This window comes from Sturnus vulgaris, chromosome 1 (assembly GCF_052056855.1).
Source record: "Sturnus vulgaris isolate bStuVul1 chromosome 1, bStuVul1.hap1, whole genome shotgun sequence".
Classification (NCBI taxonomy): Eukaryota; Metazoa; Chordata; class Aves; order Passeriformes; family Sturnidae; genus Sturnus; species Sturnus vulgaris.
This window is the reverse complement of record NC_142243.1, coordinates 106,137,990-106,161,658: the sequence shown is the minus strand read 5'-3', so window position 1 is coordinate 106,161,658 and position 23,669 is coordinate 106,137,990. Positions and strand designations below refer to the sequence as shown.

The window sequence follows — 23,669 nt, the reverse complement described above, 5'->3', positions numbered from 1 at the left end:
AAAAAAAAAAGTTAAGTGCATGTAATAATGGGTTTTTCTCCTCTTCTTCTCATGAAGCTACAGAAAAGTCCTGACTGAGTAAGACAACCTGTGTTGGTTTCTCCAGCTTGTTGTAGCATGATCAGAGCAAGGAAGTTTATGGCGAACGAGGGCCATACAAAGCCCAGGTAAAATAATAAGTGATTTTTGTGATGCACAGGGCAAACCTTGCCATGCAATCCCAAAGATTCTGGTGAGAACATTGGTAGTTTTTGTATTTGAAGTCTGTTAGGCTGACCCTAGGGGCCAATTAAAAAGGCAAACAAAAGCAGCTCTGAATAGTTTACAGAAAACCTTGTTAGCTCTATCTCCACCACTGATACAAACCAGATTTTAAAGACCCTGACACTTAAGGACTTCACTTTTGACACAAGTCAGAAAGCTGAGAGCATTCTCTATATGTTTATTAGCTTTTCAAATGAAGGTCAGGCTTTCCCATTTTCCCTTGTCTATGGAAAATTTGATGCCCTTAGGTTGGAATGGATTTTACGTCATTCTAGACACTCCCAAGGGAAGAAGCCCCTCCCTCTTCTTGCTATGGTAATGCTGAGCCAATAGAACACACTAATTGCAAGTGAGGGCTACCAACTGTGCTTGTGCCTCTGATTTTCCTTGAAGGCCATCTTGTCTTTCCATTTACCTGGAAGAGGAAAAGTTAACAGTGCCGAGTCAAGTGTTGCTACTTAGAATTTGGAAAGAAATAAATTCTTCTGTCATGCAAGTTTCTGTCTTAATTTGCTCTTGTAAAATGCATCAGTTGTAATTAGACCAGTTCAGAAACACAAAAGGCTTTCGAGTGGCTTCTCAAGATTCTGTGTTGCAGTCAATCTCATAACAAAGTGGAAGAATTAAATTTAGAATAAAGTAGTGGAAGAATTCAACCTATAAGGACCAGATGAGCATCTGAGTTGTAAACTTGTAAACTGCTCATAATTTGATCAGTCTTCATCCAAAAGAGAAATTTTAGAGTTAGCTGCAGAATAAGGTACATGAGCAGGGACTGAAACACTGGGCAATGGCCATTAAAATAGGTACAGTAAAAGTAAACAAATCAATTAATTGTAAATTGTACAAGTAATTTCTGTTCTCCATAAGTCAGCTAATACAAGCATGAAGGGAATAGCTTTTAAATTAAGTTGCATTTTAAAAAGAAGGGAAAGCTTTAATATAATGCATAATTATAATATGAAACTGATTACCACCAGCTGCTGCTTGAGCTAAGATTATAGTTAGATTCAAAGGTGAACTAGATATCTTTGTGGCCTTGTAGAATATGCAGAGGTAAAATTGTTAAAATTCAGATGTGAATACTGTTAAAAGAAGCATTTTGGAAGGCACGTAAAACTTGATGTTTCAAAATCTAGAACAATCTCTTGGTGATAGAGGATTGGAAACAGTTTTTTACACATTCTCATTTCATGGTATCTCTTACACTTTCCCTAAAATATCCAGGAGTTTATCGAAGCAGGATATAAGACCAAGTTGGGCTCACGTCTAATCCAACATGGCAATTCTTACATTATGATTAATGAGGTTCCCTTTATCAAGAGCTGTGATTCTGACCTTTGTGGCTCTGCTGCTTATCTCCTGATTTATATATCTTCATAACCTGCATCTCATTTAAAATTAAATAAAAATCTTAATAACTTCCATGCAATTACTATAGCCTTTTCAAATATTTGGTCATTCAAATAATTTATTCACAGAATCTCAGATGGTACATCAGCAGCACTCTTCTAAAGTACAATACTACTATTAAGATTGGTTTTTTACATGCCAGCATTCATTATGGCATGTAGGAGAGAAATAATATGCTGACACCAACCTCTTTGCATCTAAAACTTGCTTTGGAGATCCGGTGTTAGAAATGTGCATCTCTTATTTAGTATTGTGACATGGTCAGATATATGCAGGGATTTCTCTCCTGGTTTGTAATGTTAGTGTGATTCAGGACATGTTAGCTTGATATGTTATAAAATGAGCCAGTTTATCTTTAGTTTAGCCTGTGATCAGTGGGGAGAGTGCTTTTCCTTTGGGAGCTGCATGCAAAATAACTGAAGCAGATTGAAGTTGGCAGTGACTAATGAAGTCTTGTGAAGGAGTCAGGAGTCAGTGGGTTACTACATAGGATGGATTGAGAAGACAGTAACAACAGCCTCTTTGTTGAGTTTATGCTGTCTTTTTTTTTTTTTTTTTTTTTTTGGCATAATCAGTGCTTCTCTGAAGAAAATCTCCTCAAAAAAATTTAAAATTCCTGATGTATGTCTCTGAAACACAGACATCCACATGCACATTTGTTACAGTGGAGATAATTCTAGGCTTCCATGTTTAATGAGCCAGCATGGTTGCCTAAAGGTGTTCTACATGTTAATAATTTTAATCAGTCACACAGAATTTATGGAGCTAGATTTTCAATTGAAATTAGCACGAGTTAAAACCTCAGTCATTTATTTCTCTGAGAGCTTCCCCTACTTTGCCAGTCTGACAATGTGCCCTGTTGTCACAGAATCTGGCACAATAAATCAGTCATTCCACAGGCAGCACTGTGTGGGACTTGCACACAGAGCAGAACTACTGGGAGCAGGAATCTCTGCACTTGGCTTTGCATGTGCTATACGTGTAAAATCCCTGGGCACAGAGCAAAAGCTGAAGGAACATCAGGAGGAGGAGTGTGCCAGCCTGGCCTCGAAGGTACTGGGGAAGGGGCAGAGACAATGCCAGCCAAGCCCCTGCCTCCAGCCTGGCAGCTGACCCAGGTCAGGAATCGCTGCTTCTGCCTTAAGCCCGTGATTAAATGACTTGAATGACTGCCTAAGCTCAGCTGTGTGCAAAGCAGGGTGAAGGAGGTCGGGCAGCAGGGAGGGAAGCACACCCCCCTTGTGCAATCTTTCGAGAATTGAGCTGGGCTTAGCGCTACAGGCAGCGCTGATGCAAAGTTACAGCCCTCACCACCGTTCTGGGAAATTTTTCAGCAATGCTACAACAATTCAGAAAATTGCTATGGTGTTACACTGGTTTTGTTCCTGAAATACTTGTTGAAGCCTTTTTTTAAGCAAAGTCTTTAAAACTTTTCTTTTTTTAGGCTCACAATACTTTGGGGATTTTTACTGAAACATTGTGAGGCAAACTGATTCAAGCTCTCTGCAGTCTAACTGTCCCAGCCTGTGTGCACAGAGTGCAACAAGATTTGTGTTTTCCACCTCATTAAACTGACAGCAGAAATTAGTTTGTGGTATTAAAGACTAAAAAGTTAAATTACAGCTACACATGTCCTTTTTGCAATGGTGTGTGTGAAAGATGTTTGATTTTAATGTTTGCTATAATGGAGAATTTAAATTGCAATGTTTGTCAAATCTCTAATCTTTGTTTCAGAGTGGAATATTAATTATGCTTTTAACTACGAGAGGTAAATAAAATGAGCATCCACTGCCTGCCTAAGGGTAAATTGCAGATTACTGACAACGTGACGTGGCGTACTAAATGTCAGTTTTGTCAAACAAATTTAGAGGAACAGTTAAACTATTAGCTTCCTGTTGTTACAGGGTTTTTTTTTTTGCAATGAATGACTGTTCCTAGCAGCAGGGGCACTGTACCATATGGAACACTAACAGAGCTAAATCGAATAAGCGAGATGAATGAGGAGCTAGCACTACAGACGCACTCAATTAGTTTATAACTGTCTATTAACTTCTGTTGGTGGTTTTGAATAAACAATAGATTAACCATTACACCCCTTCTCTTTTTATGAAACCAGTAGAAAGACAGGGCACATAGTGAAGAAGAAACTGAGCAGTTTCTTTTTATTTTTACCTCCTGCTTCTTAATAATTCAACCTGTGTGGTACTGGCAGTACCTGTAACTAACAAATGCATTAGATCCAAGAAGCAAATCAAAATATTTCAGATGTGGTTATCCATGCAAAATAATTCTTCAAATTACCAAGAGCTACTCTGCCTGATTTTTTTTAGGACCTGGTTTTATTAGCAGGGAAGCAGTAGTAAAGCATGTCAACCTAAGCCAGTCATTGCAATTTATTTGGCAGTTAGTGTTGTGATCAGTGCAGAAATAAAATATTATGAATGTTTCTGCCAATCTGTTTGTGCCCCAGACTACTTTTAGACCTGAACTACTTGGAGCAGGTAAGAGGTGATGCATTAATGTGCCCCTGACTACTAGAGTCACTGGAGTCAGGTTATTTCCTTCTAGTTTAAATCCTAAATAAATAAACATAATATTTTACTATCCCTGGCTTCCATTTTAAGATACTGGAGAGAGATGGGAACCTCCTTGAAGGTACTAAGCTTACCTCATATGTACTGTGAAATTGTTGCCTGTTATTTAATTTAAAATTATTAGCAAAGAATATCTAAAGACCATTCAAGCTATTTCATATCACACTTTCACATTAGATGTTCAAACACCTAATTAGTGAAGATCTTACCACTGCTGAACCTGAAATCCAAAATACCAGGCAGAAAAGATGGGCAGGGTAGGTTAAGAAAGGGGTACTAGATGGAGGGGATAAAATAATAAATACAGCAAGACATGATTAGCTCCCACTCGGTCAGTAAGGCTGATCAATAACTGCCATAAGCCTTGTCACCATTTGATTGCTTAAAGCTCAGTACTTTCAGACATAATCCTGATCCGAGCTGAAGTTGCAAACTTCTTTTTAAATTCTTAGCTAAGTCGAAAATCAAGTTAAGTTTTGAATCATTGTCCCAGTGCAGCACTAAGGGACACTGGCCATCTGTTGGATCATCTTAAACGAGGAATTTACAGATACTTGGAAACACTTTAAATTTCATCAAATTTTTAGCTTTCTTGCCATTTAATAATTAGTGCTACTTAGTTCATTATACCAATAGGAAAGGTAGCTGGAAGATGTTGGGGATCCAGTGCTGTGGAGCCAGAGGAGATCTGAGAACACAGTACTTAGGGAACACAGGATATTAATTTCTATAAAGCTTGAATCCATTAGATGTACTGCATATAAATAGAGTTGTTTGAAAATGCAAAGCTTCCATTTCCTGGACCAACCCTCCATTTAGGTGATAACATTCATCCTGCTGATATCCTTTCAACTATTGGCTGAATTCAACAGTCTTCTCCATCTTCTTTGGAAAGACTAACACTGCTGTCAGCCTACTGCTAACTTCCTTCCAAGATCCATATTACTGATGAATTAAGTGGTTTTTGTCTGTCCCCTGACCATACATATTTCACACGGGGTGATGTAAGTTTTAATTAGCAAAACTCCATGAAATATTTAAAACGCCTCAGGTAAAAGGGAGTGATATTAGTAAAGTGGAAAAATAGCATGAGAGTCTTATATTGTGTAGGAACATGAACTTCATGGATCCTAATGGAAAAAAACAAAGAATTGGCAGAGACAAGCTCAGGCTGGGACTGCAGAGGGGTGATAAGTTGTCCTTGTCAGATTCAAGCCACAGTATTAACACAGTCCTGTCTGTAGGTTTTTTGACATGAAAAACATAATTTTCCAAGTTATGCAAACATTTCTGTCTGCTTCTGACAGAGTATTTTTTTTTCAGTTTTACCTGCACATATCAATAATTCATAAACTTTACCTAATTTCTGAAATCAGCTGTCGTAGTAGACGGAATACTGGTTTACTGCCATTTTAAATTCTACCCAGACTTATGTCCAAGTGTCCGATCCAGATGTCTATGTATCTTCTTCAGCCTGCATTTCTGAGTTTGGATTTTGGGAAAGCTCTTGTTTATCTGGCTTCTTGCTACCACAACTTCTCATGTAAATTCAACTAGACTCTCCTCACCTATGCCAAAATACTACTGCAATGCCACTGCCCATTCTTACTGTTACTTATAGTATTGTAGTGTTTTAAAGGACAGCACTGCTTAAATACTGAACATGTGTCCCTAATGAATCGCACAGATGTCCACTCATCTGTTTTCAAGTTGCTTATTTCCTTGCTGTTGAAGAAACTTATCACAGTATTATTTTTTATCCACTGTTTGTAAGCTTAAAGATGACTAATGACTGTTAAAAATTACCCCCTGATGAAGGGTAATGTCATTCCATGCAGTGACTTGCATGGAACCACATTACCCTCGGTCGGAGGGTAATTTTTAATTACTGTAATGCTCTTGCAAGTACCCATGGTGAAGCACTGAGGTCATCTTTTCACTGAGAGGATTCCATTACTTAGTTTACTAAGTGACTGAGCTTAATGGATGTAGACGAGATCCTGCTTTTACGTTTGGTCTCACACAAATAAAAGTTAAGTGGAAGCCTGGTAACCTCTTGAAAGAGCACTCCTTTCTCCAAGGGCAGGAGTGGAAAGTGCTGTTCTGAATTCCTTTTTCACATAACTGTCTACTGAAGTCGGCTTTAAGGACTCATAATTTCCTTGAAAGACACTCCTTTTTAACAAGTTGTCTAGATAGGCTAGGAAATGTCAGTCTATTCAAAACATTTGTTTGACATGTGATCCTAAGGTACTTAAAATTTGAATCACACAGTCTATTAAAGAGAAATTGCTGTGATCTAGTCTGTATGAATGTAAACTTGCCATTTGTATTCATATTTCTTTAGGTCTGGAAAACAGTCACAACACTATAGATATTTGCAGGTACTTTTGTATTTTTACATAGCCATATATTCTATTATGGCTTACTTAACTCTGTTTCCCTAGAAAATAGTTCAACACTTGTGCCAAAATATGAAAAGAACCTGTTCCACAGTAAATGCTATACTATTTTAGAAGCATTCCTGCTCACTGCGTTTTGTTTTTAATGCAAAGAAAGATTTGGCAAGTTCTCCAGGAGGATAAAATATCCACATATTCCCAAATGTTATTGACTGGTAGTATTGCCTTGCAATTCAATCTCCTGCTAACCTCTCTCTCCCTCTAATTTCTGCTAATGAGGCTCCTGCCCAGACCTGTCTCTTGACCTAAGCTACAGTTCATTGCAGGCACTAAGTTACTCCCTCTCAAGCACCCTCTCCCAAACCATGAAGAGCTTTAACAGAGAATTCTGTGTTATATTATTCAATAAAACCTCAAAAAGGATATTATTAACCATTACATTCTTCAGCAGTGCAGAATCATTTTGATGGAACTCTTTTTAAGTTTTGCTAAGGAGATATGCTTTGTTTGTTAACAAATTATGATGCAGTTTTTTTGGTTTTTTTTTTTTAAATAAAGAGAGAGCAGTTTGCTTTGCAGCTGTCACAGTTTATATCCTTTCTCTGTAAATGATGAGTTGGAGAGTTAATTTTAGCCAATAACACATTATAGCTTAGAAACTTCACCACTATCTGTTATGGCAAAGGGATAGTTTGTTATTTTCAGCACAAAAGCCTATTAGTTCTGTTTCTGGCTTCGTGGCTACTCTCTTCAGACAGTTCTCTGTATCTGTAAATCTCAGTGTATTTACTGTACTACATCACTGCTGTAAACTGTAATACTTCAGTATATTTGAAGTACTGGACTGTGTATTGTAAAACCAGCAGCTACCATAACTCTTAAAATTGCAAATTCTAACTGACTGATGTTTTTAATTGTATAGGAGTATTTTAGTTGTTTGAGGTTGTTGCCTTTTGAAGAACAGCAAAGTGCCTAGCAGCTCACTTTTTTACATATGGTATTTTTGTGATGGATGATTTCATCAGGGGACAGGCTATGACTGTTTGCTGCTTTTACTCTGCTCAAAGGAACTTTACTATGTAAGCTCTGTTTAGAAGTTTCAGGTTTTTCCAAGGATAAAAAGATGTAGTTCTGTCTTTGAAAGTATATTTTCACAGAGTTTAGAATTAGATTTGAGTACAAGTACAAGGCATTCATTTATTCTTTGTGTTTCTGTGACAGAGGTATAGACTTAAAGGTAGTGCGGTTCCATGCAAAATTTTATTCCTCTGTCTTTGGATTATCATTCTGCTTGTGGGTGGCAAAGCGCTGAGTGAAAATCTTGTATTATATGCAATCATTAATTAAAATTCTTTTCAAATGTTAAAGTTATTGTGGCTGGAAAACCGATTGTATTTTTCAGATGAAATTGTATTAGAAAGATTTAGAGAAGCTTTTCTTGACACCTTTCTTACATCTTTTAATTAAGAAAGCCTTTGGTGTTAATAGGTTCAAGTTTGCCAGAATTAAAAATGAAGGTATCTAAATATTTGAAATGTTCTTACCTAAAGCCGCCATGGTATGCAGCTATATCAGCTGCCCTTTCCACCATGCTATGAAAAGCCCCTAAAGTGGATTAATCAACCTTCCTTGCCATACAGGCCTCACATTAAAATCTTCCTTATGAGCCTTTGAATATAGCACAAAAGGCCCCAACACACATACCTGCTAAAAGAGAAGTAGGGGCTGGACAGCTTCATTAGCATTGTATACAGGGGACAGATGACAGTTTCTCCCAGAAGTCACATTCTGCTGTGTGGGATAAAATTGGATGAGCGTGCAGCTGCATCTTAGGCTGACCAAACAGTATCAGCACACAAGGTCCCAGCTGGAGCTCTTCCTCCTCTGGTCGTGCCTTTGGATTAGCAGCAGTCCATCTGCCACCATGCTCCCACTGCCAATTAAATGATATACCCACGGCTTGGGAAAGCACTTGAATGGTTTACAGCTACATACTGCTAAAGATGCACTCTTTAGTTCCTTCCTTCCCACAGTGAGTACAGAGCCCTGGTGCATTAGTGCGCTTCCAAAAATGCTCCAGGTGCATCTGCATGCATCCCAGTAGTTATTCTACCTGCCCTAAGAGGATGGCCCAATTTCAGCAGCCCCTTAGGAGAAATGATTTTCTTTCTTACATGACTGAATATTGCCTATTCTGAGCTTTTAGTCAGCAGCTTATGTTGAGACAGATTACTTCTTGTGGAAGCAAAGGAAGAGAGTCTCCTGAAACACTGATTAAAACTATGCATTGGATATTTTGAAGTGCTGAGGTATATTGAATATTACAGAAGTCTTGAAGGAGGGAATTGCTGGAAAAAGGGAAAGGCACATGATAGAGTGTAGGTAGTGAAAAATTTATGTGCAAGTTTGTGAATGCTCAGCACTAGCAGAATATATTCTACAGGCGGCTGCTTGTATTAGGATACAGAGGCAAAAATTATCTATTCAAGTGAGGGTTGTAGATCAAAGGCAGTGTGAAGAAGGAACTCTGTCTTTCACAGAGGGCAGTATATTCAGGAACTGAAGAAGTACTTCTCACTGCAGGACTTACTTACACAGGAACTAGATCAGGATGTTTATCTGTTTACCAAAACATCTGGATCAACACGACAGAATTTTTCATCAGGAGAAAGGCTTTTACTCTTTTGTATTCCACTTCTGGGGATCAGCAAAGCTGTGAATGAGTTGTATTGGGTTAAGCCTGTCAAAACCTTTTACTTTGGTTTTGCAATACACCACTACATATATTTAATTATATGTTTGCATATCAACATGAATTTATATAATAGGTACAATATATACAATACATTTACATATACCTAAATATAAACTGTGCTAAAGATAACTCTTTTAAGGGATGTTTCAGAGAACTCTAAATTATTTATTTTGATGGCATTTTATGTCCTTATTTCTGATAAAGCCAAATCATAGAATGGTTAGAGTTGGAAGGGACCTTAAATACCTTTAGGTCAAAACCCCCTGCCATGGTCATGGATACCTTCCATTAGAACAGGTTTCTCAAAGCCCCACCCAGCCTGGCCTCACAGGATCATGCCTGTCACAAGCTTGCTTCTTTTGATGTATGCCCACCAGACAATTTGCCCTCAAATGCCTTAGTGTCTGGCCAGTGAGAGAGGGGTCTGTATAGAGACCTAAATACCTTAAGGGAAAAACATCTCCTGCATTTAAAACTGTCACAGTTGCTATTGCTTTCTATTAACTTGAGCCTATGCAAGCACTGAAGTAACTTGTTTGATGCTGTGGAGATCTCCTTCCTCCACTGGGACTTGCAAGGCAAATTTTCTAACCCCATAGTGCAAGTAACAAGATATTTCACATAAAAGACACCTGTTCCATACCCAGATCAGCCTCAGGTAGTGATGCACTGTGAGTCTAGGGATTTTCTCCTTATGTAAGGAAATGCTTATGTGGCAGATTGACTTTTTAAAGAAAGACACTTGCATGGCCATGCTTAAGGACTTTGAGAATATCATAACAAACCTCAAAGACAGAGCCTAATGTATCTTAACAGACACATCTGCCATACATCTCTGTAATTCCTCGTATTCCTCATGCCTAGAACACCTCAGAAAATATGGTGAAAATTTGGTGTGGGCAAAACCGTCCCAAAATAAATTTGAGTTAGTTTAACACTGCCTCTTGTTTTGGTTTGTGAAAGCAGAGGGATTCTGGACACCTACAGTGCACACTATGCCTGGGAGTTTGAGGCTCTACTTAAACCTGACAGCTATGGGATAAGAAGGTGTTCTCTTTCATCATTAGCCAACCTTTTCTAAAATGATAATTAGTTTCAGGAAGAGAATTTCAAAACCTGTCATGGATGCATTCCTGTGAAAAGCTTTCATGTTCGAGTTGTCTGGCACTACACATCACACAACTACCTCCTCCTGAGTAGGTCCTGGTGTTGTCTGTTTAGTTTTTTATTCCAATAATAGGATAATACGATGAGGGCAAAGAGGAAAAAGAAAAGCTGTTGAGACAAAGGGGAATTGCAATGTCAAATGCAAAATATGTATTTTACAATATGTTATAAATATTCTTCTACCTTGTGTGGTATCTTTAATAAGCAGCTATGCACTACTATGGAGAAAAAACTCTGAGCCAAATATGATATACACATCTTTCATTCATCTACATAGGTTCCTTTAAAATTTTAGCTTTTGAAACAAGGTCAGATGTGTATATTAACTTGCATACAAAATAACCTAGGTCCTCCGTTTAAATGTAGCTCTGGGGTTGTTTAGCCTGGAGAAAAGGAGGCTCAGGGGTGACCTTATCATTTTCCACAATTGCCTGTGGTGGGGTGAGATGGGGTTCAGCCTCTTCTGGGCAACCTGCAACAGGGCAAGAGGACACAGCCTCAACCTGTGCCAGGGCAGGTTCAGTTTGGACATCAGGAAGAATTTCTTCACTGAAAGAGTAGTGGAGCATTGGAATGGGCTGCCCAGGAAAGGGGTGGAGTCACCGTTCCTGGAAGTGTTCGAGGAATGACAGGATGTGTCGTTTAGTGCTGTGTTTTCATTGACAAGGTGGTGGTCAGTCAAAGCTTGGACTTGATGATCTCGGAGGTATTTTCCAACCTTAATGATTCTGTGAGTCTAAGTAAAATGGCATATATGGTAACAAAAGAAAAAGTGTGGGATCATTGTAAATTTTCATTTAATGTTCTTCAAACAGAGTTAGCTAAGAGAATGAAATTTCTTTTTTGTGGGGGAGAAAGTAAAGGCAAAAGGAAAGGTCAAATGTGTAATTTTCATGTGACCATGCATTTCAGAAAAGGATTTCTTCAAAGACTTCAAACACAGAAATCCAGTAAACTTGAAATACTGTCATTGAAGTCTGTAAAGAAGCGTAATGTCATTTTACATTTATGTACAATTAATGTAGCAGAAATTAATACAAATAAAACATAATGGAAAATGGAACATTTCATTTTCATTAAAATAACACATTATTAATATCATTTTAGAAAATCAAACTGTCATTTGTCTTTTTTCATGGAAAATTTTTACATTCTCATTTTGCAGTTCAACATGAATATAACTAGCTCTCTAATGAAAAAGCTTTATTGATAAAAATATTTACACAAGCTTCAGTCCTTATGTTAGAAAGGTGGTTTAGTACAAGCAGCAGAAAATCATGCTTAAAGAATGAAATAATTAACTAAAAGGAATTTATATCTAGCATCATATGTAATTATTTGAGTGTTTGTAATTTTACTGGTATTATTCTGTATTGATTCTGGCTGCATCTTACATGTAGGACTATTTAAAGAAAGTCACAATTGAGGACTGTGTTCAAATCTGTAATGCTTTAAATCCCCATGTCTTCCTTTTTATGGAAAAGCCCCAGAACCCTAGAACATTAATGGGAGTTCTAGAATAATTTGGATCAGAAGGGAACTTTAGAGATCATCTTTCCTAACCTTCTGCTCAAAGCAATCCTAAAATAAGTTGAGTTGCTGAGGACATTGTCCAGCAGGGTTTTGAGTATTTCCAAAGAATGAGATCCCACAAAGATCTTTCCAAAGATTGATTTCCTGCTTCACTGTTTGACTACCCCAACAGTGACAAAAACTTTACTAAGGTCTAGTAGGAATTTCCTGAATTACAGCTTGTGTCTCATGTGTCTTGTCCTTTTCACCTTGTTCCTGGAGTCTAGTTCTGTCTCTTCCATATGCTCCCATTAGGTTGTTAAAATAACACTGAAATCCCCTTTGAGCTGTCTCTTCTCCAGGCTGAGCAAGCACAGCTCTCTCAGTCTCTCCTTGTCCAGGATTTGTCTACTGAGAGAAATCCAGGCTGAATTCCCTGCTCAGTCACGTAACATTTAAAAGTCCATTTCCTTTGCTGTCAGAAATACCTTCAAGTGTTGTACCTGGGCTACTAAGTTCTTCCCTCTGCTCATAAAGGATTTGCAATACTTTGGCTTCCTCCATGTTCTAAGTGGCACCCTGATCCTATCCTGCAAATAATTCTACATGGGTGCTCTAATCACTTAAGTAAATCAGTTGTTAGTGAAATGAACAGATTCATAAGCATTTGCCTTGTAATTAATTCATGGAAAAAAAACAAGTCTTAATATTCTTTGTGTTTTTCTTACACACCCCTATGATTCAGGAGGACCTATAGGTCAATTAAATATTGTGTTCACTATTTTCTTTGTTAATTTAAGGATCATAAGAAGCAAATCACAAATTAAAATTAATATTACAGAATTTTTAAATCTTGTAACAAACTGAAAGAATTTGTGGCTTTTCATTTTTCTTTCCGTAGTTCAGCTGAGAAGAATGGGGTATTTTATTGCCCAGTTCATTACTTACAGTATTCAAGATCGTGGTCAAGATTAGATAATAGTAAATTATGAGAATATTGCTGCTCACATCTCATTGCTGTTTTATTGTATTGGGGAGGCAGAAGGTTGTCAGAATTTTTTTTAATTGTGTGGGTGCATTTTTCTGAAGACCAAGGCCAGCAACTAACTTGAGCCAAAAATAGTGCAGCCAGCAGCTTTGCAGACGTAGAGTTCTGCCAGAGCTTCTCAAATTCCTTTCTACTGCCATAGCCTAGAGCCTTCCCTGAAGAACCTGTCAATCATGCTAAAATGCATCAAGGTCCTCTTTGGTGGACATGCAAGAACTAAAGTGTAACCACAAATGTAACTTTCTCTGAGAACTAAGACAAGAGTCAGCCCATTTCAAGTAAATGTTATTGCATTAATCTGATGTATCAATGCATAGCTCCCTTTTTTGCAGTTGGTCAGTCACCAGTGTTCCTCCTCTGCATCAGCAAATTCTGTCAGTGCAATGCCTCTTTTGACCTGAGGTGTTCTTGGCTTTGGTGCTTTTATAACCCTCACTTGCAGAAACTCAGATAATGTGATGTGAAGGTCATACAAAACAGAAACTGAGACGCAAGTAAGCAGAATTTTTTAATGATGTCACTGTAAGCAAATCTCAAAGCATGTGCAGTATGCTTGAATTCAAGAAGGACACTTAGCAGCAAAAGGAGATGAGGTGTGTGTCTGATTGCAGCTGTACTTTATTTTTCATCATTTTTTCCTTCTCATTTCCCATTCACCTCCATATTCTCTTTCCCTTTTCTCAGCCACTGTTTCTCAAGTCATGCCATACTTTCCCCATGAGCTACAGGTGATACTGGGATCTTTCCAAATAACTTTTCTTTTTGGCTCTGATGTCTTGTGATGCTAGTAACATCTACTAGTAACAAAAAAATGCAAATAGACCACTGAGGTACTTAAATGTGGTGAGTAAAAAGCCAAGAAAGAACCATAGAAATCGAAAGTGGTTTTATTTATCCTAATGAAAATCAAAACCGTTTTTTTTAACCTCCACCTTCATGTAAAAAATGTGCACTCTTTTTGCACTCAATTCCCTTAACTCTGTAAAGTAAATGAATCCTTCCCTCCATTCCTACACTTCTTTTCTTCTTCTCTCTTTACAGTCAGTCCTGGTAGTATTGGAATATCTTCCTGGTCTGAAAGTTCATCCAATATCTCTGTGGCAAAAAAACAAAAACCACAGTGAATGAAAGGGGCAAAAACTAAATTCTGTGATATCAAGATCACTGTTTCCAAAATTTGAGCATCATCACAGCATTTCTTTAAAGTTTGTTCTTTTTTCTTTATGAAAAAATGCAAGAGCATTGTAAAAATGAAATGAATAATGTTAACATTTGCTTTGAAGCAGGAAGCTGATAATTAGAACAAAGAGAAGGCACCTAAAAGAAATTATAATAAACCACCCCTGTGTACATCAGGTAAAACGGTTTATGCACTCTTGGTTTTATTAAAATATTCATAATCTCTAAATCAGTCTTCCATACTGGTCTGATGTCAATGCAAAATATATGTTGAACTACTTAGGACAAAGAATAATTTCATAATCTAATACAGGATTGCATACTAAGAGATCATAAGCAAGGAACACAGTTCAGTGTTATCCTGCCATCTTTTGCTTTTTTATAATTCTAACAATTATTTTTCCCTGTGGTTGTTCTCTAGAAATACTAGTCCTTGAAGGGGGGACAGCTTGTAAAGTATTTTATTAAGTGTTCTGTAGTTCTTGCTGCACAAAGTAGTGCCTTTAAAAATATTTTTTCTAACATTACTTCTTGTATGATAGAATATTGACAGAATACAGTTTAATGTCACTGTGAAATTGCAGTCTTTAGCATATTGCATTTCAATATAAGACATATAAATGTTAAATTGAATGACAGAAGTCCAGGTGAGCAGAACTTCACTATCACTAATATAAAGTACTGTTGATATTTCATTTCCTTATTTGATTTCAATTGCTTCGTATTTGTGGCTCAGTCCATTTGGGGGAGATAGAAAGGGTCCAGTGCAGAGTAATGTGAAAAAATGTAAAGTAGACTAAAATACTGATTACTTGTAGTTGCAGTTATTTAAACACCTAGAGAAATTTACCATTTTGATTGAATTGGATTTGATATTCAGTTTCTGAAAACTTGTTTTCTCTAAGGAGTTTTTGACAATAAAAAGCAACATAAAGTGTACAAATAAGGTGTTGGAGATTCAAGGTATTCCCAAATAAAGAAAAACATAAATTCTAAAAGTGCAAAGAAGCCTTTTGAATTTTCTATTGCAGGTTAGAATAATACCCAATGTTACCAAATGTGTACCAGGTGACACACATGTAATTCTCACAATGATATGTGATGTGTGGATTTGCCTTAGAGGACCCTTTGTTTAAGACAGGAAAGCAGTCACAGTTATTGAGAAGTATTGTTCTGTTTTTCAAGAAAAAATAACTTCCACATAAGTTGGAAAAATGTATAAAAACTCAATAAGCAAGGAACAAGTCTGTTATCTTTGCACTTTTTTACCCACTTCCTGTGAAGAACTTTTATCACATTGCATCTTCATGCTGAATGTTGATGAAAAAGTTATGCTTATTAAATTATTTCAGGTTGACGCAGATTCCCCAAAATTGACTGTGAGTTTTCTTTTAGCATATCCTAGGCAGCCAAAATACATGGGCAAAGTAATTAATTTAATTAATATACTACTACTACTACTACTGTTGTTATTATTATTATTATTATTATTATTATTATTATTATTATTATTATTTGTTGGAAAAGCAAATAATGTATTCAAATCCTGTTTCCTGTATTACCTGTTGAAAGGATTGTTAATACACCATGAAAAATTTTGAATCAAATTTTGGAATAAAATTCCATACCATGTCTGTGATAGTAGTCAGTGCCAGACCTTTAGATAAATACAGAAACAGAGGGAAGGAAAGGTAATGCATTCACTGTCCTCTGCTCAGCCCTTAATCCAATTTTCTTTTACCAATATTAACTTTGGATATCTCATGAGTCCTAGTGGTGATGTGTTACAAAATGTTCATAGAATATCCTGAAGTGAAAGGGAACCAAAAGGGTCATCGAGTCCAACTCCTGGCCCTGCATGGGACACTCCCAGAGTCACACCATGTACCTGTGAGCATTTTCCAAACCCTTCTTGAACTCTGTCAGGCTGGTGCTGTGACCACTTCTCTGGGGAGCCTGTTCCAGTGCCCAGCCACCCTCTGGGTGAAAAACCTTTTCCTGATATCCAACCTAAACCTCCCTGAAACAGCTTCAGGCTGTTCCCTTGGGTCCTGTCACTGGTCAGCACAGAGCAGAGATCAGTGCCTGCCCCTCCTCTTCCTCTCATGAGGAAGCTGTAACTGCAGTGAGGTCTGTCCTCACTCAATCTCTTCTTCTTCAGGCTGAACAGACCAAGTGATCTCAGCCACTCCTCATACACCTTCCCCTCAAGGCCCTTCACCATCTTTGTTGTCCTCCTTTGGACACTCTCTAATAGCTTAATGTCTTTTTTACATTGTGGTGCCCAAAAATGCGCATGGGACTCAAGGCAAGGCAGAGCAGAGCATTTTCTGGGTTAAGTGAAAATATTTGCTTTTATATTTTAAAAAAATTCACATACTCCCTGCTTCTGGTTCTTTCATTGTTGAGAAATAATAATTCTTTATTAATTTCTTAGTTTTCTCCATGTTTTTTAATATACTTTTATCATATTCTCAGTTCAACTGCTTTCTAAACTAGGGACTCCTTATCTATGGAAGGATTACTGCTCTTCTGGTAGGATCTGCTCCTTTGATCTTCCTATCACCTCTCTGTATATGTACTCTACTTTGTGAAAATCTTTTTTGGACAGGCATGTGTCAGAACTGCATGCAGTGTTCAAAATGTGGTAGCTCCATAGATCTATACAATTGCTTAATCACATTTTCCATTTTGTTCTCTATCCCTTAGATAGTCGTTTCTGACTTCTTTTTGCCTTTTTTCCTACACATAGTACTAAACTTCTTGTCTTCAAAGAATCAGTGATTATCAGATTTCTTTCTTCTGTATTTTATGAAGTCATTTAGATGCAATATTTGTGTGCTTATAGGAAAAACAGGATTATTTTTCCCATACATATGACTTCATATCGTTCAACACTGAATTTTGCCTTAAGTGAATATCCAATCTGCCTCATGAGATAAATTTGTAACTTTTTAACTCTATTTCCAGTTTTTACTACAATTTTAAAATCGTATTTTGTTCAGAAAGATTCTGGACATTTTCTAGGTCAGTGTATATATGGTAAACAGTGCAAATACCAACATGCACTTATGTAGGATAGGCATTAGTTATGTATCTCTGTTGTGAAAAAATGACCATTTAAGCCTGCCCTTGGAATTGCATTTTTTTAACAAGCTGCTGAAGGATTGTACTAAAAGATAATTCTTATTGTTGTTTAGATTCCTTTAAAGGTTTGGTGAGCAGATTGTTAAAAGGCTTTTGCAACTACAGGTGCACTGCTCTACTGGGTTACATGAAAGCCCCCAATCCTTTCTTCATCTGAACCATTTCTGTGATTTGTCCACAAGCAGAGAAGTAAAATTGTAAGAAGCAGCTATTTTAGCTTGAGTTACAGTTAGTGAAATAGATCAGTGCATTAATTAAAAGAAAAATCCAGCTCAATTCCTTTAGCAGTGTAACTACAAATTTAATCTCACTTTGTTTATTAATACCTTGGTGATGGTAGTGTGTTGCTGGAGCTGTGGAAAGTGGCAGCATCTTGTTTCTCCTTTCTTTACTTGGTGAGAAAGGAGGTACCCTGATAAGGAGAGTACCATTTGGCATGGAATGGGGAAGCAGGAAGTTTTTGTTAGATTCAAAGTAATATGCTTTTCTCATTGTTCCTCAGTTGAAATGGAAGGCACATTTTTGGCAGGACCTGAGTTCATTACAACCTCTGTCACCATTTTTTTTTTTTATTTTATTTTTGCTGTTGTTACATTCCTCTAGCTGTGGCAGTGTCCCACTGTGCCTCATTCTTTGTCCCCAGTGCTTTTTAAACACAAAGAGAAAAGGCAGGCTAGGTCCAAAAGAGTTTGTTACTTAAGTCAAGACAGGACAGATAAAAGGGATGCAGGAAAATGATGGAAAATGAACCAGATAGAGGCTGACAATGTAGTAGCAAGTTAGCAGTTGTTGTAGTTGGTTTCTTGGAGGGTTTGAGGGAGAAGTCAATGAGAAGGAGGATTTTGAGAAAGATACTGAGTTAGGCTTGCACAAGTTTTACAGAGTGAGCCTTTCAAAAAGGAGGGACTGTATGGGAGAAGATGCATCATTGGAGAATTTTGTCATGATAGATAAAATGGGGACAGATTGTGATGAACTGTTTAGCTTATTACTTTCCTGGAATGATTCATTAATATTTGTAACAGAACAGAGTAAATGATACACAAAATCCCACACAGTTTTGCAGGGGAAATCTGTATTTTGTTTGCTCTGCATTTTATTATATTTTAACCATTGCACCAGTTCACTTCTTGCTATTTCTTAAAATTCCAACAGTTCCTACAGTTCCTAGCTAGTCTTGAGATTTTTCTGAATATCTGGCTCCTTTTTCCTGGGACTGAAATAGTACATTCTCTTTCCTCATATAGTCATGGTAACACTATTTGTGTGATAAGCTGATCTTTTTGCTTTCCCTACAAAAATAATTTCATCCTAGGTAATCATCCTGGGAGCTTCCATCTGTTCTATGTTTTCCCTTTGGTTGTAGATTTCTTTTCCTTTAAGAAGGATGAAACATCATATAGTAGCTATGAAGTGTCTTTTCCATGAGTGAAGATGATAAATATTTAAACCTTTTTTTTCCCCAAAAATTAACTTAAAATGTAAGAGTATGAGTGGTGGTGGAGATGTGAGATACCACAGTTTTATGAATTTATTAAATCTTGTATAGCTAGACCCTCTTGGGGATTGAGAGATCCAAGGAATGGATGAGATGCAGATTGCAGCACTGCAACACTTTGAGCAAAATCTAAAAACTGCAGATGCTAGCAATGTTGTATTCAGCTAAAGTTTACTTGACTGAGTCCAGTGGGTGTTTCTGTTCACAGTACAAAAGTCTGGCTGGTATTGCTGTCTTCCTGTAAGTTGTTTCAGATTTGAACTTATCCCACAAGACCTAATTCCAGAATTAGATTCAGATTGAGAAGTACTGTACAGTTGTTACTGACTTAAAAAAGAAATCTGCCTTAGCTTGAGCATGGGACCCAAGGATTGGAAGGGGAGCCATGCATGACGGCCATCTAAATGTGCTGCCATCTAAGGGTGAAAGAGGAGACAAATACCCATGTCATGTTACCACTTTGATAAGCCTGTCCTTAAAATGGACTTCCATTACGTTATTCATGTATTAGGTGATAAGTCACAGATTCTACTTTGAATAATATATTACTTATTCATTACAATTAGATATGAAAGAGAGGGGAGATTGAAGGATGCAGGCATCTAAGAGTTTTGTTTTACTGACCGTGCTTGAATGAAATTTAACTGTCTCTGATCTGAAAGAGTTCAGACCATGCTCCCTTGTGCATTTATGCACTGTGGAGTAATAATGAACCAGTTTTATTTTCAAGTCTGCAGAGTAGGCAAAGGCTGAAGCAAGCACAGGTGACTCCTGAGCTGGGGTGGACAAAGGCATAACACTGCTCATTGCTGCAGGTGCTGCAGCAGGTGTTTGAGGCAGTGCACCTCACTCCCTTTCAGTCATGGGGACATGTGCTCACGAGTGTGGTGGCAGTCTGTCAGCTTATTGAGGGCCAAAGGTGACACTTAACACTTTCTTGCCCAGTGACCCAATACCATGCCTGCCCGTACTATCCCTTCTTCTATTGTTATCAAGCCTCTCATTCCAAAGACATTTTGAGCTTTATTCATGGATTAAGATACTGCTGAGCTTGGGACTACATTGGTACAGAACACAACCACAGCTCCTGCCCAAATGGCTTCTTGTCTAGGTGAAAGATAGAGAATAACAGGTGGATAGATGGGGAGCATGAGGAGACTGAGGCAGTAGTGATCAGCATAGGAAGCTGTAATATTGGTACTTTGCAATTTTGTCTGCAGGCAGTGGTTTGAAATGGAAGAGTCAGGAAAGTTACAGAAAGCCCCTCCTGTGTAGCATGAGAGGAGACAAATGTTTGAAAATCTAGGGGAGGCTGGTGTAAAATTTCGTCTGCGGTGGGAACCATCTTTCCATCCTGAATAAGAGTTAAACAGAAAGGCTCTGAAAGTTAGCACAAGTTGGTTATGCTTGATACATTTGGCCTCTAGAAGTAGAAGGAACATAGGTGATTGTCTCACCTCTAAGCTCCTGTAACTTCTAGTTGAAGATAGGTAAAAGATCCTGCTGGCTGATGAATATGAGCTGGCTCATTATGTTTTCCACAGAGGAAAACTCATTGAATTAACAGTCAGGACAAGGGAAGTCTGTGAAGCAGTTATTTTTTTTAAACTCATACCTTGAATATATTCTACAGAAGGAATATGGAAAATTTAAATTAAGGCTGTGGGCAAGAACTTGGAGAAAGGCTTGGTCTTAGACAGTCACGGACTGGAGAAGCAAGCCAAATAGTCATGAGACCCACTATCATCAGGATCACAGATGCCTCACAGAGGTTGAAGGAAAAACCAAGATTTTGGACATGTTGTTTTGTGCATAACTCAAGGGGAGGCAGTGAGACTTTAGACTGAAACACACAGATCTGGAAAAAAAAAAAGAGATACATGCATCCAAGGCAATTCTATAGTTTAATGAATTGCTATTGTAGTATCAGATTTAAGATCTTGTCTCTGACAGGCCACTCCTGCTGAGAAGGAACTAACTCTTGTGAATAATTCTCCTGAAATCAGGAGTGACAGAAAGTAGTCAATTGTGAGTCAATTGGAAATGTTTCTTGAGTGTTCAGTGTGTATTCAGAGTTCCAACATATACTATACAGTATTATATAAACCAGATTACTGTGTTACACAGGGTCTCAATGAAACCACTCCAGACTCTTCTACATGCATGAGCATTGGTACTGATTTGTCAGTTCCATTGAAATCTGTCTTTTCATTTTTATTTTTATGTTTAATCAAATGCAGCCTCTGATACTGTAGCTCATATCACCTTCATAACCAAGTAATCCCCTTTAACTCAGTGGTGGTGCCCAAGGATTAAGGTGCTGTTGACCTCGTGTCAGTGCACTGGCAACTCTCCCTTGATTATGAGAGTGAAAGAGATGAGAGTAAAATAAGGTTCCACAAATGCAGAAACAAGTGTGAATTTTACTTAATAATATGGTCACAAACTACAGTACTGATGTAAACAACCTGAAGACTATGTCTGCTTACTGAGAGCTGTTTTTCTCCTTTTTTTTTTTCTCATCGTTCATTTCTTAAGAAAATTGGCTAAAAAGAGGAAAGAGACATTGAGTAGTACTCGGCAGGAAATGACAGTGATGGTGAATTCAATGGATAAAAGCTACACTGAGCAAGGCACCAACTGTGATGAAGCTTTCTCTTTCATGGACACGCACAATCTAAATGGGAGATGTAAGTTTTTTCTCTTCTTTTCTTTTCTTTCTTTTTTTTATTTTTTGAAGGTGAAAGAAAGGTGCAAATGCTTTTTAAAATATTCCTCATTACTCAGTCATGGAAAATCCATGGGACCGAGAGTTTCCCACTGTGCAGCACATTACAGTGTCTATTCAAATGAGCAAGACAGTCAGACATCAAGAATAGACTTCTTTAAAAATAATAAGGATAATTGAGCTTTTTTCTGTCCATCCTTTTCTTCTGCAGAAGAGCAGTGACATTACTGAAACAGTAGTTTTACCTTTCTCCAATCTCCATTATGTTGAAAATTTTATATCCTTCATGCTGTCCCAAGTCCTTCAAATACTTCCCTTGTTCACTTTTTTTTTTGGTAGTACAAATTTATTTTCGAATGTAATAACTTAATAATGATAATCTGATTGTCTTATTATTTCCAATTCTAGATTATGCTCTTTCTGTTGCCTGTGCAAAGGAAGAACTCCATGGATTTATCTGTTCTGCAATTTCATGAGATTTTCTAGTATCCTGGGTCTTCTTGGATCTACCCTGAAAATAAATAAGATTTGGGTTATAAAATTTCCTGTATTAGAATTTTATTCAAGGTCTTGCTCCTCTCAGAGGATTGGCATCAAGCAAAGACCATGAAAAAAACAATAGTTTTTTATAATTGTTTAAAAGAATAACTAATTCAAAAAGTTTGGGGTTTTTTTTGGTTCTTAAGGAACCTCAGGGATTTTTTGTATGCCAGTGGTTTTTTTTAACATTTACAGAATTTGTCAAAGATTAATTTTTTTTTCCAAACACTAATAGTATGCAAGGCCCAACTCCCACTCTTTAATAATATGCTTAAGAATTTATCTTTGATGAGCTCAATTGTACAAACACTCTGTGAGGTTTATATAGTGAGACTTTTCTCAGCAGCATTAGGCTTAGAATTTGCAATGTTAATTTGCATTTGAGTTACTTTTGAAATTGATTTGAAATAGATCTTTCAAATCAGACCTGCCTTTCTGGTGAGAACATACCCTTGCAGTTAATGAGATTGCTTATTTCTCTGAAGAGATCAAGAGGTTTTACTTCATCTTCCGTCATCATGGTGCAGTTTGCCAGTGGTGAATGGTCATAACTACAAATGAAGCTGCAATGAATTTCTGGGACTAAATCCTCTTTATGTAAACCACCTCAAACCCCTTTGAAATTATTGCAATAAAAAGTTTTTTATACCGATTGAGGGCTAGAACCTCTAATTAGACTTTCCTATGGAAACGTGGTCACCAGAAGGTGCACACTGAGAGTCTTCAGAAATAATCTTTGTGTAAGGCCTTGTACTCAAGAGATTTAGAACAGTCCTACTTCCTATGAAAGCTCATTAACCTGCCTGCATTCTCTACCTAGCAAGTTTTATTACCTGCAGCAGCCCTGACCTCAACCAATCTCTGTATCCATACCCAAAAGAAGTGTCACTCTGTTCTGGCCACCAAGAAAACGTAATTTCATTCTGGAGACATAATCAAGGGAACATGGTCTCAGATACATTAATTTATATGATAAATTATAACTATCAGCAATATTTAAGCCAGTTTTGAGATGTCTCCATATTAACAAGGGCTAGTAACTTTTTGCCCTAGAAGATCAACTGGAAAAAAGATGGATGAAAGCCAGCAGGAGTAATCTCAAAGTAATCTCACTCCTCATCCAGCAGATCCTGTCTTCCTCAACTCTGTTTTATTTCATGCATTCCTGTTAGTCTGTTTACAGGTATCCAGAATATGCTTACATTCACTGCTCAGACTGAATTTGAGCTGTGTAGACAAGCAGCTAAGGCAGAATTTGCAAGGAGCTTTGCTTAAAAGCCTCTAATGACTCTTTGGCTGAACAGCCTGTAAAATGTTCTGATTAACTCCTACCTGTTAAATGTATCTGTGTTTGCAATGGTAATTTGCATGATATTTGTGTACTAGGGGCAAACTGAACTTAGTTTGTTCCCATCTGGCTTT

General features: G+C 37.4%; 1 protein-coding gene across 9 annotated transcripts in view; it reads left to right on the top strand.

Annotated features, from left to right (window-relative positions):
- The window catches only part of PTPRM (protein tyrosine phosphatase receptor type M), a 439,008-nt gene that overhangs the window by 323,804 nt on the left and 91,535 nt on the right, over positions 1-23,669 (top strand). For all 9 annotated transcript variants that reach the window (XM_014871229.2, XM_014871224.2, XM_088173300.1 and 6 more), the window contains one exon: positions 21,518-21,669. In XM_014871229.2, the coding sequence (XP_014726715.1) occupies positions 21,518-21,669 (152 nt within the window). The remainder of the gene's footprint in view (positions 1-21,517; positions 21,670-23,669) is intronic.